Source organism: Nuphar pumila, chromosome 2 (genome assembly GCF_984573655.1).
Source record: "Nuphar pumila chromosome 2, dmNupPumi1.hap1.1, whole genome shotgun sequence".
Taxonomy (NCBI): domain Eukaryota; kingdom Viridiplantae; phylum Streptophyta; class Magnoliopsida; order Nymphaeales; family Nymphaeaceae; genus Nuphar; species Nuphar pumila.
In genome coordinates this window covers 85882893-85902729 of record NC_143250.1, presented here as the reverse complement: position 1 = coordinate 85902729, position 19837 = coordinate 85882893, and the positions used below count along the sequence as shown (strand labels likewise).

The 19837-nt window shown below is 38.9% G+C and overlaps 1 protein-coding gene across 5 annotated transcripts in view; it reads right to left on the bottom strand.

Annotated features, from left to right (window-relative positions):
• LOC149845929 (uncharacterized) overlaps window positions 1-19837 on the bottom strand; it is a 68951-nt gene that overhangs the window by 10398 nt on the left and 38716 nt on the right. For all 5 annotated transcript variants that reach the window (XR_016430486.1, XR_016430485.1, XM_089997790.1 and 2 more), the window contains exon 7: window positions 15910-16017. Coding sequence is in view for 3 of the 5 variants with exons in the window: in XM_089997790.1 (XP_089853916.1) it covers window positions 15910-16017 (108 nt within the window). In the remaining 2 variants the exon portion in view is untranslated. The remainder of the gene's footprint in view (window positions 1-15909; window positions 16018-19837) is intronic.

The following is a 19837-nucleotide window of genomic DNA, read 5'->3' as shown; positions in this document are numbered from 1 at the left end:
ACTACGTAGATTTTCTTCAAGTTCCCAAGAGTCAATTTTGCAACGTCGTCCAAAACAAAGACATTCATGTATGGCATAAGAGATTGGGTCATCCCAATATTGTTAAAATCTCGTACTTGCCTTTTGTTAAACATCTTTGTAAAAGTGACTTTTTGTGTAATGAATGCATTTTTGGGAAAATGAAATGTTTGCCCTTTCCTCAAAGATCCATGTTTACGACAAAACCATTTGAAATTGTCCATTCCGATGTATGGGGACCGGCTCCGGTAATGTCTAAAGGAGGTTTTTCATATTATGTAATCTTTGTGGATGACTATACTAGGTTTTGTTGGATCTATTTCCTTAAACATAAACATGAAGTTTTTTCAACCTTTAAAAATTTTCACATGATGATTTCAAATCAATTCAATGGATCTTTAAAATTTTTAGGTCTGACTCTGGAGGAGAATACCTCTCAAATGAATTTAAGGGTTATCTTGAAAATTTTGGAATTCTTCACCAAAAATCATGTCCAAAAACCCCTCAACAAAATGGGTTAGCCGAACGAAAACACATGCACATCATTGAAACAACTAGGACTTTGCTCATTTCTCAAAACATTCCAAAAAATCTTTGGGCTGAGGCAGCTCTTACCTCTGTCTATCTCATAAACCGACTTCCATCGAAAAATTTAAACAAAATTTCTCCCTTTGAAAAACTGTATGATAAGGAACCTGATTATAGCAGGTTAAGGGTCTTTGGGTGTAAGTGTTTTGTTCTTACTGATAAGAATGACAAACTTTCTCCAAAGGCCATTCCTTGTGCCTTTCTTGGCTATTCTGAAACCCAAAAGGGGTTTCGTTGTTATGATATCAAAAGTGATAAGTTGTATGTTTCCAGGAACGTGAGTTTTTTGGAAAATGTTAGTGGATTTGAAAGTTGTGACCCCCATAATGAAAATATGGATTACTCCTTTTTATTTGATTTACTGAATAAGGATGATGATACTAGTGATAATGAGTCAGATCAAGGTAACCCAAATGAACTTGAAACCGAGGAAAACATCTCCTTGTCTCCTTCGTCACATCAACCTATTGAATTACCTAGAGACCCTATCACCTACTCTCATAGAGATCAAAACAACTTTAGGAGTGCTCTTGACAGATATAATGATGCCAGTTCCAGTGCCTCTCAGAATGAAGTGATCCCTCGTAGAACTGAGAGAAGTAGAAGGCCTCCTTCTAGGTTCATTTCCTATGACTCTTTCTCACCAAGATATAGAGCATGCCTTAGTGCCATCCACTTTTATATAGAACCTAGAAATTTTGAAGAAGCACGTAAATGCCCTGAATGGATTAATGCCATGGACAATGAACTTGAGGCTCTGAGAAGAGCCAAAACCTGGGAATTCCAAAATCTTCCTAAAGGCAAGAAAACAATAGGGTGCAGATGGGTTTTCAAAGTAAAAACTAAAAGTGATGGATCCCTTGAAAGGTATAAAGCTCGCTTGGTTGCAAAAGGATATAGTCAAGAATATGGTATTGACTATGAAGAAACTTTTGCTCCTGTAACTCGTATGGTCACTGTTCGATGTCTTATAACTGTTGCCTCTATCAACAAATGGAACATCTATCAAATGGATGTGAAAAATGTCTTTTTAAATGGCGATTTAAGCGAAGAAGTCTACATGGATGCTCCTCCTGGAATGGAGACTCCTAAGGGAAAGGTGCTTCGTCTTCAGAAAGCACTCTATGGCCTAAAACAAGCTCCCAAGGCTTGGTATGATAGATTTAACTCTGTTATGATTGAGAATGGTTTTTCCTCTTGTTTTACTGACACTGCTCTATTTGTTAGAAAATCCAATGCAGGGATTGTTATTTTACTTCTGTATGTTGATGACATGCTCATCACTGGGAGTGATTCTAACGGGGTTAAAAGTATAAAATCTATCTTAAAAGATAAATTTGAAATGTCTGACTTGGGTTTTTTAACTTATTTTTTGGGAATTGAAGTGGCATACTCTCTTCGAGGATATTTCTTATCTCAAACTAAGCTTGCTTCTGAGATCATTGACAGGTCAGGTATTACAGATGAGAAGTTGTGTGAAACTCCTGCGGTAGTAGGAGCAAAGATGAAAATTGATGATGGAGTTCCCCTATTGGATCCTACACCTTACAGACAGCTTGTAGGGTCCCTGATGTATCTGAGTATTACCAGACCAGATATATCCCATGCAGTCCATACTGCAAGTCAATTTCAGCATGCGCCTACATCCGTTCACATGAGTGCCATCTTACGGGTCGTAAGATACATAAAGGGTACTCTAAATAAGGGAGTTTTTCTGTCCTCTTCCTCTGATTTAAAATTGATTGCTTATACTGACTCAGATTTGGGAGGTGACCCAAATAACCGTCACTCCACCACTGGTTTTTGTGTGTTCTTAGGAGACTCACTAATTTCGTGGAGATGCAAGAAGCAACAAAAGGTGTCGCTCTCCTCAACTGAAGCTGAATATCGTGCCATGACCACTACTACCATGGAGATTGTTTGGATTCACCACCTGCTAGAAGACATGGGGATCAAAATTGAAGGACCCACCAAGCTATGCTGCGACAACAAAAGTGCAATCTACATTGCAAAGAACCACACCTTTCATGAGCGGACAAAACACATCGAAATGGACTGTCACTATGTTCGTGAAGCATATCTCCGAGGAGTTATCGACCTTCCTTATGTCACGTCCGAATATCAGTTGGCCGATTTCTTTACTAAAGCCCTGTGCGCTCCGCTGTTCAACTTCCTTCTTGGCAAACTATCGGCCATCTTGCCCTAAGTTTGAGGGGGGGGTGTTAAATTATGTAATCAAACTTGTAATTTCGTATATATATTTTATATATATAAGGTAATACATATACATATATATAATATATGTATATGTATTTACCAATTATATATATAATATATATAGTCATAGTAAGGGTAGTTTAGGAATTTTACACATATTCTTTTTTCAAGAATATGTTTTTTTGTATTTTCTTTTTTCTTTTTCTTTTTGTATTTTTGTTTTTTTGCATTTAATGCATTGTACATGCATTGGGAGGGGCCCAACCCACTAGTCGTTGGACCCCTCCAACAGTCACAAATGTGACCGTTGGAGGGGCTCCAACGACTATGTGGAGCCCCTCCCAAGGCCTCCTCCAAGCCCTATTTATATGGGCAGCTCCTCTTGTATTTTCTCAAGGGATTTGGGATTATAGCCCAACCTCTTTAGTGTTTATGAAACTTATGGGTGCAAGTGCACATTTGTGATTCGGTGTGTTGTGTTTGTTGTGCATAAGTGTTTTTGGGTGTGTATGTTCACACATTTATTCTTAAGGTTGTTGTGTTATCGACTAAAGTATCTTGTTGAAGATACTTTTACATGTTCCTCCTAGTGATTCGGTTACACTCACTCATGTTGAGTATGATGATTTGTTGGCACATATTCTGTCTAGTTCCCCCATGGCTAATATTGCATGCTCTGCAGGTAATGAATTATCTTACCAAGGTAGTAAGTGGATTATTGATTTCAGGGTATCTAGCCATTTGTGTGAAAATGAATGTGATTTTTCAAAGTTGAATAGTGTTGCTAATCATAAAAAGGTTGTTCTTGCCGATGGGAGTTCCTTTCCCATTGTTGGCCAGGGAAATATCTTCATCTCCCCTACTCTTCAGTTATCAAATATTCTTCATGCTCCTTCATTCCCTCAAAATTTGTTATATGTTAGTCGTGTTGCAAAGGAATTGAATTGTCGAGTAATATTTGATCCTGCCTTTTGCACTTTTCAAGACTTGCAGACGGGGAAGAAGATTGGTGGAGGCTATGAGGAAGGTGGAGTCTATTATCTACACCAACCAGTTGGCTCTGTTTATTCTGCAATTGAGTCCTCTTCTAGTTCGTTGCTTTGGCATCATCGTCTTGGTCATCTTCTGTTGCTTAAATTGCGTAGGGTTATTCCTCATATCTCGCCATCCACTACTCTGCTGTGTGAAGCATGTCCGCTTGGGAAGCATCATAGGAGTTCATTTCCGGCCAGTCAGAGTCCTTCAAGTCAAAATTTGTTTGATCTTCTTCATGTTGATGTTTGGGGGTCCAAGTAGAATTCCTAGTCGTTATTATTTAGTTATTGTAGATGATTTTTCCAGATTATCTTGGGTATTCTTGTTAAAAGATAGGGTTGAAGCCCCCATTATTCTTAAATCCTTGATTATTGAAATAAAAACTCAGTTTAATTCTTGCATCAAAGTTGTTCGCACTTACAATGCTCTTGAATTCAAATCCTCTGAATTATTACAATTTTACAAAAATCTTGGGATCCAACCTCAGACTTCTTGTCCTCATACCTCGCAGCAGAATGGAGTAGCGGAGCGCAGGCATAAACACATTCTAAATGTTGCATGTTGCCTGATGATTCAGTTTAATATGCATGCGTCTTACTGGAGAGATGCAGTTCTAACTGTGGGATACCTAATAAACCGTATGCCTTCAACCTCTGTGGGGGATCGTATTCCCATTCAAATTCTCAGACCTGAAGCTCCTATTTTCCCTATCTCACCAAAGGTGTTTAGTTGTGTGTGCTTTGTTCATAAACTTGGTCCAAACCAAGATAAATTGTCACCCCAATCTATAAAATGTGTTTTGGTTGGGCATCCCAAGCACCAAAAAGGATATCATTGTTATGATCCCATATCCCAGAGAGAGTATGTTAGTGCGGATGTTTCCTTTTTTTAGTCTATCCCATATTTTTCTAGTACTTCTTCGAGAATACATGCTAGCCAAGGTGATTCATTCTCTCTTCCTTTTCCTCCTTTTCCATTAGAGTCTGTTAGTCTTGAGCCTCTTGTTCCCGGTCCGACTTCGTCTCGTTACAAAAATCCTCCTGTGGTGTACACACATCGAGCTCCACCCAACTCTATGTTTGTGCCATCAACTTCTCCAGAGGTGAGTGTTTCTGACCCTACTGACGATTCTCTTGTTGATGGTGATTTACCTATTGCTCTTTGGAAAGGAAAAAGGCAATGTACACTTCATCATATTTCTCAATTTGTTTCTGAGGCAAGACTTGGTGAAAATATGAAGAATTTTGTATTAGCATTATCTGCTACCTCAGTTCCTCTCAATCATCATCATGCTCTTCTGGACCCCAAATGAGCGAAGGCTATGCAGGATGAAATGGATACACTGCTTTCTCGGAGAACATGGGACTTAGTTGATCCTCCACTTGAGGCTGATATTGTTGGTTGTAAATGGGTCTATACTATGAAGTATAACTCAGATGGATCAATTGAATGGTTTAAAGCTCGCCTGGTTGCGAAAGGCTACATTCAAACTTATGGGGTGGACTTCTTTGAAACATTCTCTCATGTTGCTCGTCTTGGGACTATTCGTCTTGTTTTGTCAGCCGCAGTGCACCATGGTTGGTCTCTATGTTAGCATGATGTGAAAAATGTCTTTCTGTATGGAGACTTGGAGGAGACAGTTTGCATGCAGCAACATCTGGGGTTTGAAGTTCCGGGAGAGTGTCAGAAGGTGTGCAAGTTGAACAAGGCAATCTATGGTCTCAAACAGAGTCCCCGTGTGTGGTTCTCCAAGCTGGCTGAGGTCATGTCAACATTTGGGTTTGTCTGCTCTGCCTCAGATCACTCTCTTTTTATTAAAAAGACTTGCACAGGAATTGTGGTCATAATAGTATATGTTGATGACATTATAGTCACAGGAAGCAGTGAAAAAGACATTTCTGACACAGAGTCTCATCTTCAAAAACACTTTATGACTAAGGATATGGGACTACTCAGATATTTCTTAGGCATAGAGGTTGCAAGGAGTAAAGACAAACTGGTTCTGTCACAAACCTGCAAGGATTCTTATGGATCCCAAGTCTCATTTGTTTGATGAAAAATTACAGTATGTAGACTGTAGTCATTATCGCTCCTTGGTTGGCAAGCTATTATATGTGACCGTGACCAAGCCTGACATATCTTTAGCCGTGAGCAAGATAAGTCAAATTATGGACAAACTTACAAAGACTCATTGGGATGCTGCAATGATGATTCTCAAATATCTAAAGTTCTCCCCTGGTAAAGGACTATGGTTTAAACAAAACCAGTCTTTAGATGTTACTGCATATTCAGATGCAGATTATGCAGGGTCGGTTGTTGACAAAAAGCCCACAACTGGATTATGTGTGTTTGTTGGAGGGAATTTGGTTAGTCCGAATATCGGGCTATGGCTCAAACTGCTATTGAGATGATGTGGGTTAAATCTGTGTTGACTAATCTTCAAGTGAAAGTCTCATTACCTATGGAGATGATATGTGATAATAGAGTTGCTACTTATATTGCTAATAACCCAGTATTTCATGAACGGACAAAGCATATTGAGGTAGATTGTCACTATGTACGTGACTTGGTCCAGACTGGGTACATTTGCACCAAGCACATATCTTTAGATAACCAAATTGTTGATGTCTTCACAAAACCCTTAGCGAGTTCAAATTTTTCAAAATATTGTGACAAGTTTAGCATTATTGATATATATGCTCCAGCTTGAGGGGGAGTGTTGAGAAGCAGTCACCATTGCATATGGGTAGTTTAGTAACTACTCAAGAGGTCAGGGCATTATTGTAAATAAGGTATTTTAGTCTAATCTCTCTATTTAAGTGAGATTAGACCTAATTAGCAAGGAATGATTCTTCTCTTCCCCTCTCTCTTTCTCTCTCTCTCTCTCTTTTCTTTTTCTGTTTTTAGGCCGTCACCCTAGGCGACTTCAACAAGTATGTATACTCAAAAATACCTTACAAGACCATTTTTCTTGTAAGAGAAAATGCGAACCAGCGATTATTTTAGTACACTAGGTGAAGATGTGGAGCTAAGAAGAGAACAAATTAAAAAAGAACACTTTCTAATTTTTATATATTTTTCAGCCTGAATTCGAAGTTAGATTTTCTCTACTCTATAGATCCAAACATCTTTTTCTTTGGAAGATGTGGTTGCCAAAATATGCCAAAAAAAAAACTTTTTTGGGTATGATTAAGGAAGGAGATGAAGTGTTAGTGGTTTCTAAACCTAGCAACCATGTGAAGTTTTACAAGCATCCACACTTTGGGAGGCAAAATAATAATGGTGGCTATAGAAAAACTATTTGTCACCGTTGCCATGAACCACGATACATAAGACCCAATTGTCTCAAGCTCAATGATACATCCAAGAACAAGGTGGCTTCTGTTGAAGAATCCACACCAAAGTAGGAAGAATCGATTAAAAAAGGAGACTTTTTTTCACTTTCTCAACTATCGAAGACACTTCAACAATTACTCAAATCTCCAACAACTTTGGGTGTTACGCCAGCCTCATCTTCTCATCCAGGTATGTGGTTTTGGAACCTTAATTCAAGAACTTTCTTTCATATGAAACCACATGAGAATGGTATATCTGATTTATGCACTAATTCAAAACCTTCCTATGTTTCTACTACCGATGAAACATCTTTGCAAATTAAAAGTATTAAAACCTTAGATTCTTATCAAAACTTTTGTGTTTCAAAATTTAAGATCATTCCAAAATTGAATTTAAATTTATTTTCAGTTTCCCAAAACTTCGATCATGGATGTGAAATATTCTCGTCTAAGAGTTGCTTTCTGCAAGACCTCCAGTCCGAGAAGCAGATGGGCAAGGCCATAGAAGGAGAGATCTCTACTTTATGAACTCTCTAAATCTTCCTTCAAAATCTTTTTGTACTTATATTCAAGATAACATCTATTTGGAATATGGACCAATTTTTAATTGAAGCAACTACAATGAGGGTTCTAACTGTGGTCATGCGAGCAACATGTGCAAAGGTTTCTTCACAATCTATATTATATTTTTGTGTATATCCTTTTGGCAACTAGCCTAGCTTTGTTTCTCTAAAGAGTTTCATCACTCTTGGTTTTAATCTTATATACCCACCTACAACCTATAGGTTTCTTTTCCTAAGATTTTGAATAGACCAAGTATAAGCTTTTTCTAATGTATCTAGTTTTATCTGCATGGTTCTTTGGCTTGAACATAAGATGCATATGAGTGAATTAAGGCTATGCATGCTTGATATTTAGACGAAAAAGAATCACATGAAACAAATTTTGAAAATTTTGATAAAGGCTTTGAAACTCTAGATGATTTCCTAGTTTGCAACTCTTCTTTATCTAAATTAGAAATTGTTTAAGTGCACACGAAGGTTTGGGACATTCCCGTATAGAGTATTGTAAACAAGTTTGATCGTCATAAGGAGCTTCATTAAGAGACTCCTTATCTCTTGATTCAATGATATTTTCAAAATCATAGTCACAATCACAATCATTAATATCTTGGTTGGATCCAAGATCAAATAAAAACGAGTACTTGGTTACTTCCTTTGCTTGTTCTTTATCAAAAAAAAAATCTTTTTCCAAAAAAGTTACATTTCTAAAAATACACAATTTTCCAGTCTTAGGATCATAACACCTGTATCCATTTTGGTTGTCGGCATAACCAAAAAAGGCACAAGGAATAGCTCTAGGAAAAAACTTGTCATTTTTGTTGGTTAATACAGAATATTTGCAACCAAAAAATTCGTAATCTAGCATAGTCAGGAGAGAGTTTAACAAGTTTTTCAATAGGTGAAATATTTTGTAAAGAGGATGAAGGCATTTTGTTTATAAGATAAACATCCGTTAAGACAACTTCTACCTAAAAAATCTTAAGCACATAACTAGCAATAAGCAAAGTTCTTGAAGTTTCAATGATGTGCCTATGTTTTCTTTCGACTAAACCATTTTATGGTGGTGTGTGAGGACAAGATCTTTGATGTGTGATGCCAAGAAGTTTAAGATAATCTTTAAAATCATTTGATATAAATTCTCTCCCCGAATCAATACAAAGTATAGAAATTTGGCTTCCAAACCTATTTTTAACTAACTTGTGAAATTTTTGAAAGTAGAAGAAGACTTCAGATTTATGCTTAAGGAAATATATTCAAGTGTCTAGTAAAATTATCCACAAATATAACATAATATGCATATCCACTTCCGAATGAACTAGCTTAAGCGGTCTAGATGAAACAAAAACGCACCTTGAGGCGCAAAAGGCGCGCCTCGCCTTGAGGTGCGGCCCTCTGTGCCTCAAGGCGCAAACCTGAAGTGTAAAATAAAAATTTACAACAAGATTTATGAGACATGATCAACAAGATTTTTGTAAGTTAATCTCATATATTTTTCAGTTATTTCAGTTATGTAATCAGTTTCTTAGTATATTACTATATTTTAACTTTTGTTGGTTAATCTCGTATATTTTTCAATTATTTCAATTATGTCATTAGTTTCTTAATATATTTTGACCTATGTCACAGGGACTCGCAAACCGGGTGTCGCACCCGCATCAACGCGACGCGGGTGCAGCACCCGGTGCCGTCAGCCCGACCTTGGTGCGTTGACAGCACCCAAGATCATTTGTTTCCAAAAACCGGGACCCGCGTCGGGGGGAGCCCCTGGACCCCCTTTTCTGTAACGGCAAAAACTCTGAATCAGGCTCCACAACTCATCAGCTCGACCCCTCCCCTGCACAAAGAGGGCGTATATATATATATATATATATATATATATATATATATATATATATATATATATATATATATATATATTTATTTATTTATTTATTTATTTTGCCGCACCCATGCACCCAAGTTTTTTTAAAGTGCCGCACCCCCACACCCGCACCCATGTGACAAAGATTTTAATTTTTTTTTATTAATCCCATATATTTTTCAGTTATGTAATCAGTTTTTTAGTTACTTTTATATGTTAATCTCATATTTTTTATAATAATCTCATATATTTTAACTTTTCTAGGTTAATTTCATATATTTTCCAGCTATCACATGGGTGCGGGTGCGACACGGGTGCGGCGCAATTTTAAAAATTTTGGACACGGGGACTCGGCTATATATATGTATGTATATCCTGTGTGCATATATGTGGATATTGTCCTCTAAAGTTTGGCACCATCATGAGTATTTTTATAAACTTTGCAAATTATACTTTTGCCCTCGCAGAAAGGAGGGTCCGGGGGCTCCCCCTGGCGCGGGTCCGGGGGGCCGTAGGGGGGCAGCGCCCCTCGGAATTTTTTTTTCTGGGGCTTATGTTTAAAACTCATGCTATATATATATATATATATAAAAAGATCATTTTTTTTGTTTTTTACCCTAAAAATGAACAAAATTAGACTTGGTCAACATTGACCGAGTCCAAAACAAGGACGGACTTAGCCTCGACTCGTTGACCGAGTACGAAGCCGCACCCGTGTCGGGGCGTGTCGACTCGGGTGCGGCACCTCCCTAGCCGAGTCTGTGTGACATAGTTTTTCAGTTATTTCAGTTATGTAATCAGTTTCTTAGTATATTTTAACTTTTGTTGGTTAATCTCATATATTTTCCAGTTATGTAATCAGTTTCTTAGTATATTTTATCTTTTGTTGGTTAATCTCATATATTTTTTAGTTATGTAATAATTTTTTCAGTTACTTTTATATGTTAATCTCATATTTTTTAGAATAATCACATATATTTTAACTTTTGTAGGTTAATCTCATATATTTTTCAGTTATTTCAGTTATGTAATCAGTTTCTTAGTATATTTTAACTTTTGTTGGTTAATCTCATATATTTTCCAGTTATGTAATCAATTTTTTAGTTACTTTTATATGTTAATCTCATATTTTTTAGAATAATCTCATATATTTTAACTTTTGTTGGTTAATCTCGTATATTTTCTAATTGGTTTCTTAGTATATTTTATCTTTTGTTGGTTAATCTCATATATTTTCCAGTTATGTAATCAGTTTTTTAGTATATTTTATCTTTTGTTGGTTAATCTCATATATTTTTTAGTTATGTAATCATTTTTTCAGTTACTTTTATATGTTAATCTCATATTTTTTAGAATAATCACATATATTTTAACTTTTGTAGGTTAATCTCATATATTTTTCAGTTATTTCAGTTATGTAATCAGTTTCTTAGTATATTTTAACTTTTGTTGGTTAATCTCATATATTTTCCAGTTATGTAATCAATTTTTTAGTTACTTTTATATGTTAATCTCATATTTTTTAGAATAATCTCATATATTTTAACTTTTGTTGGTTAATCTCATATATTTTCTAATTGGTTTCTTAGTATATTTTATCTTTTGTTGGTTAATCTCATATATTTTCCAGTTATGTAATCATTTTTTTAGTTACTTTTATATGTTAATCTCATATATTTTAACTTTTGTAGGTTAATCTCATATATTTTCCAGTTATTTCAGTTATGTAATCAGTTTCTTAGTATATTTGTAATGCACCAAAATTTCAACTTGTGATTTCGAAAACATTATCGAAAAACCTTTCAAAGATTTAAAGTTTTCACTTTTAAAAGCGACAGCGGAAGACATTTAGAAAGGAGCACAAGTTAACAAATCCTGGGTACGTTAGCTGAAAAACCATCATTTCACATGAACAACTACTTAAAGGAATTAAGGAAATAAAAACGGTTTATTACAAAATGAGCATTTTCCCAATGTCCAATGATCTAAAGAAAAACTCCAAAACTCAGAGCCAAGACGCCAGCAGAAAGAAGAAAAATCTTGAGACATGATGCACCACGCTATCGGCCGCCTGTGAAGTCCTACTCATCACCTGCCCATGAAATGGGTCAGTTCCATAACAAACTGGTAGGTGCACGAATAGGCAATGTAGAATAAAATAAAGCAGAACATTCATGAGATAACCAGTTTATTACATCAAAACAACAAGTACAATTATAATCTATTCTAGCAAGTGTAACATATACAAAGAGCTATTGTTTGAAACAGGTATACCAACAACATTTCAAGCAGTATAAGTCTCAATCATCTACAACTATTTAAAAAGATACTCTTTAACTTCTGATATTAACTGGCCTGTGGGTATGCACAGACGCGAAACGTAGAAACAACCGAGTCCGATCCGGGGGTTTATTATGTCAGGTGTTTTTCATTAACCCGGATGGCTGACTGAGTCCGCTCCTAAGGGGACGATCAGTGACCAAGAGAGTAAATCCCCAAAGGCATTTGTGGGCCATGGATGCATCCAACTTCTGCAAAAGTATCTGGGAGTTACCACCTATGATAATTTATGATAATCCCAATTCCCCTAACTCCGATGACTGGGGAAGCCGAGTCTTTTGCCCGTGGGGTGGTTGTTAACAACCTGTCCATCGGAATTTTTGTACCATCTATCCTCTCCTTTGATGAACCGTGAAGGTCGAATGGGCACGACGGGGGTTTCTTAACCGCCGCCCCATTCTACACGCTCTGGTCTGTTAGGCCCACTCGAGCATCTTGCCTGTGAAGACGAGTTGTCACCATTTATGTGATCTCAGTATTATGTTATATGCACGCTTTGAGGTTGCCACAACCTCATTATCCAAACATCGTAACACCCAAGGGATGTACTTGTCTAAAAGTACGATCATACCTACCTAGAGGTACGACTATGATGAAAGGGCAACATTTAATGTCCTATGATTCTTTTAATTCATACATGACATGTATTGCTCTTTGAGCATTTGGCATGTAGAGGCCGACATTATTTCATTTATATCAATAAAGTGTTGATTGTCCACTTCGAGGTACTCAATGACCTCTCGTATTATTTGTACCATACTTGTCTTAAGGTCCGGTTACGATAGCAAATTCGTGGGTTTCTCGATGGATAACCCATCACAGTATTTCATAAAATCAATAATATACTTAGCATGCTCAAATACTAAGAAACAAGAAGTCTCAGACAAGTCCTGGGATCGTTGTGGATCCAATCATTTCTTCTGAATAACCGCCTCGGGGTACCAATAATTGCATTTAGCAATGCATACTAGATCACAAGCTTTATAAGCAGGAATTCATTCTCGAGGAGTCAGCCTTGCACAAGGAAACACCTCCTCTCGAACTTTTAGTGCTTGTACACAATTTCGCACCTTTCCATAAAGGGGCAAAATGTGATATGTTCACATGCACACCCTACAAGGCTTACCTGAGGGTGGCAACAAGATTCATCAGGCAATAACCAGTAAGGCATCTACAGTAATTTACAACAGTGAGCAAGGACAAAAATACAGTAATAGGATCTCTGTAGAAATGAGTCTACCCATACAACATACATCAAGCATGTAATTTCAAAAGAATAAGGATAAGGAAACACAAAACAGACAATCACAAGTTAAGTAATCCTACAGGTAAGCATGTATGCAAAATAAATTATTCTATCTCAGAATCCTTATATTTTATTTCATTCATACAAAATCCTCGTGCGACTTTCTCCTTCCTCGGGATGTTGTGTAGTTGTGTGCGTCTACGAGTGTAGATAATACGAGGGTCGGGCCGCGGAGCGCGAACGAAACCCGTTGCATAAATCTGCAAGAGTGTGAAATATTCAATTATGCTATATAATTAATAGTGCAACGGAAGCATGGGTAGGATCCCTACCAAACGAGTAAGCCCTTGTTGGCCTGCCAAAAGAACCGAGGATGGCAGGGGACCTCGGCCACTTCCTGACAGCGAATGGCAGGGGCCTCGGCCCCTGCCTGACAAAGTAACGTATGGCAGGGGCCTCGGCCCCTACCTGACGAAACAGCCAACGACAGGGGCCTCGGCCCCTGCCTCACGAAGCAACAAATGGCAGGGACCTCGGCCCCTGCCTGGTAACACTGAATAGCAGGGGCCGAGGCCCCTGCCTGACAAGACAAAACAGTAGACAGCAGGGGCATCGGCCCCTGCCTGACGAAGCGATGAATGGGGGGGGGGGCAGAGGTCGTCAACCCCCTGCCAGACCTTCAACGACCAACAGAGAGAGAGACCGGGGCGGCAGGAGCCACCAACCACCTGCCGACCCCTTGGCAGGTCACAGAGGAGTAAGGACGGCAGGGACTGCCAACCCTCAAGCAGGCCCCAAAGGAAAGGGGGTGATAGGGGGACAACCGACCTCCTGTCGGTCGTCCGATCACCAACAAGGGAGAGAGGGTGTCGCAGGGGCCATTGGCCCCCTATCGGCACTCCGGCGAACCTCCAGAGAAAGAGAGAAGGATTATAAGACAGGGGAGGTATGTACCTAGGAGAAGATCGACGGCGATGGTGGCGGCGATCGGACCAGAGGGAGGAGGCGTCGAGGTTCGCAAAGGGCGTCGGTGCGAGGAGGAGGAGGCTCGAGAGGGAGGCGTGCCTCCCCTTACCCTCCTGCGATGCTCTTAAAGAGCTCAGGGGGGTGATAATCGGGGAAACCCTCAAGGGATTTCCCCTTATCCAGTCGAGGAGGGGGGAAAGGAGCGACGCGGGTGGGTGCGGCGCACAAGGGAAAGGGTTTTCTTAAAAACCTTTTCTCCTATGTCGGGTTTTAAACCCTAATGAGGACGGGCCTGGGTTGAGTCCAGACCCGACTCGTCCCGGGTCCGATAAATTTTTTTTTAAACTGTGGGTTTTACAATATTTTAACTTTTTTTGGTTAATCTCATAGATTTTCTATTTCTTATTGGTTGTTATTTCATCAATAAAGAATTTCTTTATTTATTTATATTTTTAGATATTTTTTATAATTTTTTAAAAGTTTTCAAAAAAATTATTTGAAGCTTAAACTTTACGCCCCGAGGCTTACGCCTCGCCTCGATTTTTGGTGGAGAGCCTCACTATGCCTCAACACTTTTCACATATATATATATATGCACCACTATGGTGTTATTTTTTATTGATGAGGAATAGCAATTGTAGATTGTTAATTTGATTTATTGCATGAATTTATGCATGATGAATTGATGATATGATAATTTTTTTTATTTCATTAGTGTTAACTTAAAACTGCTAAAGATTTTATATATATACCTCCCCGCACCCAAGTTTTTTTAAGTGTCACATCCCCGCACCTGCACCCATATCCGCACTCGTACCTATGTGACATAGGTTGAAGGGCATTGAGAGTTCAATATCCAGGGTGCAGGTCCCTTGCCACAAGGCCAGAGAGATAGGGAGACCTACTTGGTTGGCAAGGGAGACATACTCCAGGTTTTACACCCATGAGGTCGTTTGGTGAGGAGACAGTTGAGGCCGTGAATTCTTCGCTAACCATCCTGCGTGGTTGGTTCCATTCATTATCCAAAAAAAAAATTAGTACAAGAAATCCCCCTTTAAAACTTATGGAGGTTTCCTTTTTATTATACCAAATGACCAGACCCTTTTAGACAATTGAAAAAGCAACCCAATGGCCATACATCAAAAGATGGAATGTCCATTTGATGTGTTTTCCAAACAGAGATCTATGACTTCAAAGTTTGGCAGAAAGAACATATTAAAAATTCAGCCACTTTCTATTAGCAACGATGATGGAATGGGTTTTAAACAAATTTGTGCATGAAAATGTAGTAAGGGCATGTTAGCAACACCCAATGAAAGTGGGATTTTCTAAACTTGCGATTACAAATCACAATCATAGGACTCTCACAAGGCAACACAAACATCGGAAAGACTGAAAGTAGGACCCGTGATTATGATTGTCACCTATTATTATGTACCCCTTTTAAACTTTGAAAGTTGATTACATGTTTGAACTGGTGACCAGCCTTCACTGGCTGAGGAATTACAGCTGTGACCAAACAATGTGCGCTAATTTTTTTTTTCTTCCAAAATTATTAATTTTAAACTTAGCTAATTAAAGAGTGACGATAGACATAACAATGAGCATGATTTTTACACTACAATTACAGGAACATTATCTATACAAAACCATGAAGAGTAAATAGAAATCTGTTATCCAAAAATAATGTTATAAAGAGGCAGAAATAAGCCCATTAAATGTATATCAGGAGAGAACTACCTTTCCCAATGCAATACGAGTATACAACCTTTGACGTTGATATCTGTTCTGAAGAAGCATTGCAACACCTTGCATCATAGCCCATGCCAAAAAGAGCTGAACTCCTCTCTGCATCATTCATTTGGAAAAAATGGTTGGAATCAACCCAATAATTGTTAAAATATGTATATATATATATATATATTCTTAAATATGAAACAATGTATATAATGCCCAATAGGGGCATTTTGGTCATTTCACATTATGTAACTAGGTTAGTTCAATAGGAATATGTTAGATAGTTTTTTTAACTTTTTTTTAAATAAATGTATTTTGATTGCCTTAAGGGGCTCTATGGGGATTACCTAAGGCTCCCTCTCTCTTGTGTGTTGTGTATAAATAGGGACACATTGTCCCCATTTATTTTATTGCTTCTCACTAAGCATTTTATCAATAAAATCTATATTTTTTACATTGTGTTGCAAGCCCTAGTTGGCTTATTGTGTTATCCTTAAGTGGATTTGTGGTTGTTCACAATGTATTGTGTGTATGTATGCCCTTACTTGGCTTGTCTTTATTTTTCGCTCATCTCATTACATGGTATCAGAGCTCTCGATCTTGAGGAAATTGTTTGTGTTCGTGAAGAAGCATCCAAAAGTGTGCATGTGATCGTGGCCTTTGCAAGTGGCCTTCCACATTTCTCTCCTCTTTCTCTATCATTTAAATGGGGCATGAATATAAGATTGATCTTTCCTTCAAACTCAATTGTACTAACTACATGATATGGGCCTCCGCTATGGAGAACAACCCCAAATATGTGATGGGAACGATTCTTTAACCTCAACTCAAACTCACCAAACTAGAATGAGGTCAAGAAAAGGCGCTTGAAGGAGATGCTAGATCCCAAGCCATTGAAGATCATCAATAAAAAATAGAAGATTGTGAGAGTAATCATGCTAAGATCCTTGCATGATTCATGAATAACGTTGAAATAAAAATTTGTGCTAATATTGCCAAATTTAGAAAGGGAAATAAAGCATGATTGTTTATGAAAGGTATGTACATTAAAAAAGATCTTGCAAGAAAATATTACTTGCAAGAGAAAATTACAACCAAGCAAGGGGACATGAGTGTCCATGATTTTTTTAGTGCATTATCCCCTCTTTGGGATGAATTGGCACTATTAGAGCTTAAGTGGGTGGCCACCGAAGACATGGAACTTAAGTGGGAACAAATGGAAAAAGAACATTTTTTCAATTTTTGTATGGATTACGTTCGGAGTTTGAATAAGATCTTTTCTTCTTCATAGGACATCTTCACTTCCCTTAGAAGATGTTGTTGCCGAAGTATGCCAAGAAGAAACTCGTCTAGGCATAGCGCTAAAAGAGGAGATGAAGTAATGGTTGTATCTAGGCCTGAAAACAATGTTAAAGCATATAGACCTCTACAATTTGGGAGGCAAAATGGCTCATGGAACAAACTATGAAGAATCAAAAAAAGCCTATTTGTCACTTTTGCAATAAGACGTATCAAATTAGACCTCTTTGTCCAAAGGTTAGAAACAAAGTGGCTTCTGTAGAAGAATCCACACCAAAGAAAGAGGAAGAAGTCAAAAGTGGAGGAGAGTTAAAGGACACACTTTGTCAATTAACTATGGCGCTTCAACAAATACTCAAATCTCCATCCTCTACATCGGGTGCCGTCATTGCCTCCTCTTCATATTCCGGTGAGTGCTCATGGATTCTTAACTCAGGAGCTTTCTTTCATATGACTCCACATGAGATTATTTTATCCGACATATGCACTAACCAAAATTTGCTTTGTGTTTCCACCGACGATGAACACCTTTAAAAATTAAAAGTATTAGAAATTTAGATTCTCAAAATTCTTTTCTTCCAAAAATTAGGATTGTTCCTAAGTTGAATTTAAATCTTTTTTTTGTTTCTCAAATTATCGACCATGGATGTGAAATCTCCTTTTCATCTAAAAGTTGCTTTGTGCAGGATCTGCGGTCCGAGAAACGGATTAGGCAAGGCCATAGGAAGAGAGATCTTTATTTCATGGACTCTTTATCTCTTCCACCAAAGTCTTTTGGTAATTATGTCCAAAATAATGATATTGAAACTTGGCATAAAAGACTTGGACATCCAAGCTATTAAAAAATGAATATTTTTCCTTTGAAGGAAAAATTTTGTAAAGAAAAAGATATGGTGTGCAAGCATTGTATGGCAAAATAAAATCTACCATTTTTTCAAATAAAACTTTCATCTCAAAAAGACCATTTGAGTTAGTGTATTCGGATGTTTGGAGTCCTCCGGTTATATCGACAGGAGATTATTCATATTATGTGACATTTATAGATGCCTTTACTAGATATGTGAGTCTACTTTCTCAATTTAAAATCTGAAGTATTTTCTTTTTTTAAAGAATTTCATATGATAGTCAAAAATCAATTTCAAAGTAACATTGCCACACTTACATATCATTCGGATGGAGAATATCCATAAAACCCATGACTTAAAAAAAACTTTTGTTGGATCAGGGTTAGATCCGGATCCGACCCAGTACCCCCCCCCCCTTTCTCGTGCCTATTTAAGGCCACGCAGGGGGCGAGGGTTTCTCTCTCTCTCTCTCTCTCTCTCTCTCTCTCTCTCTCTCTCTCTCTCTCTCTCTCTCTCTCTCTCTCCCTCGCTCTCGCTCTCGCTCTCGCTCTCAGGCGACCCACCAATCGGCAGCTCCCACCCCCTATTGTGCAGCTCTCCCTCTCTCTTTGCTGGCTCCCTTGCCCTCTCGTCACACCTACGAGCGCCGACCGTCCTCCCTCTTCGACAGCTCGCCCAATGACCCCCACATCCCTCCCCCTCTCGTGCAACTCACTCCCTCTCTTTGTGCTCAGTCCCCTCCCCTCTCGTCCAACCTCCGAGCGTCGGTCGTCCTCCCTCTTCAACAGCTTGCTCGACGACCCCCGCATCCCTCCCCTACCCAGTGACCTAGCTGGTGCCACCTCACCAGGCAACTGACCCGACCCGACCGACACCCCCGTCCGGACATCCCTTCCTCGCTTGCCCCATTTCTCTTTTTCGCTCGTTTCTCTGGCCATCCCACACTGGTGTTCTCTCTCTCTCTCTCTCTCTCTCTCTCTCTCTCTCTCTCTCTCTCTCTCTCTCTCTTAGACACCAAGGGAAGGGCGCAAGCCCCTCCCCGCCTTCTCTTTGCCAGCAGGCTGGGCCTGCCTACCCTTCTTACTCAGATAGGCTGGGGTGATGCCCCTGTCGTCTCTACCTTCCTGGCAGGGGGCTTCGCCCCTACCCTTTGTATTTTCCCCTGACACGCAGGGGCGAGACCCCCCTACCGCCTTTGGGTTTTCGGCAGGGGGCTTCGCCCCCTACCCTTTTTGTTGCCTGTTTGGCAGGGGCAGAGCCCATGCCTCCCGCTTTACCCTTTTACCAGGGGGAGGGTGCTACCACACCCTCCTCGCCCTCGGTCCAGCGGGCAGGGGCAGAGCCCCTGTCCCCTGCCTCTTTTCTACAGCAGACCGATAGGGGTGTGTCACCTGCTCCTTTCGACAGGATAGGCAATGGGCGAGGGCGCAGCCCCTGCCCATTCCCTCCCTTTTTGAATCGGCAAGCAGGGGTTGTACCCTTGCCCCCTTCCTGCTTCTTCCATTTTGTTTTTAACATACTAATATGTTGTACCTTCGTAGCTTGCGCAATGGAGCCATCTCGTGCCCTGCGGCCCGAGATCGTCATTACATACACTTGAAGACGTGTGCACCCTCGTGACTCCCCAAGGTAGGAAAAAGTTGCGCAAAGAAGAATAGACGAATTGAAAATAAAGCAATTAAAATAAAATTTTAAAAATGAAAAAGAAAGGACCAAGGACAATATATATGTATATGTATATCTATATATGTAAGCCTTTAACTCAAGGATGCAGTTTTGCAATCCTT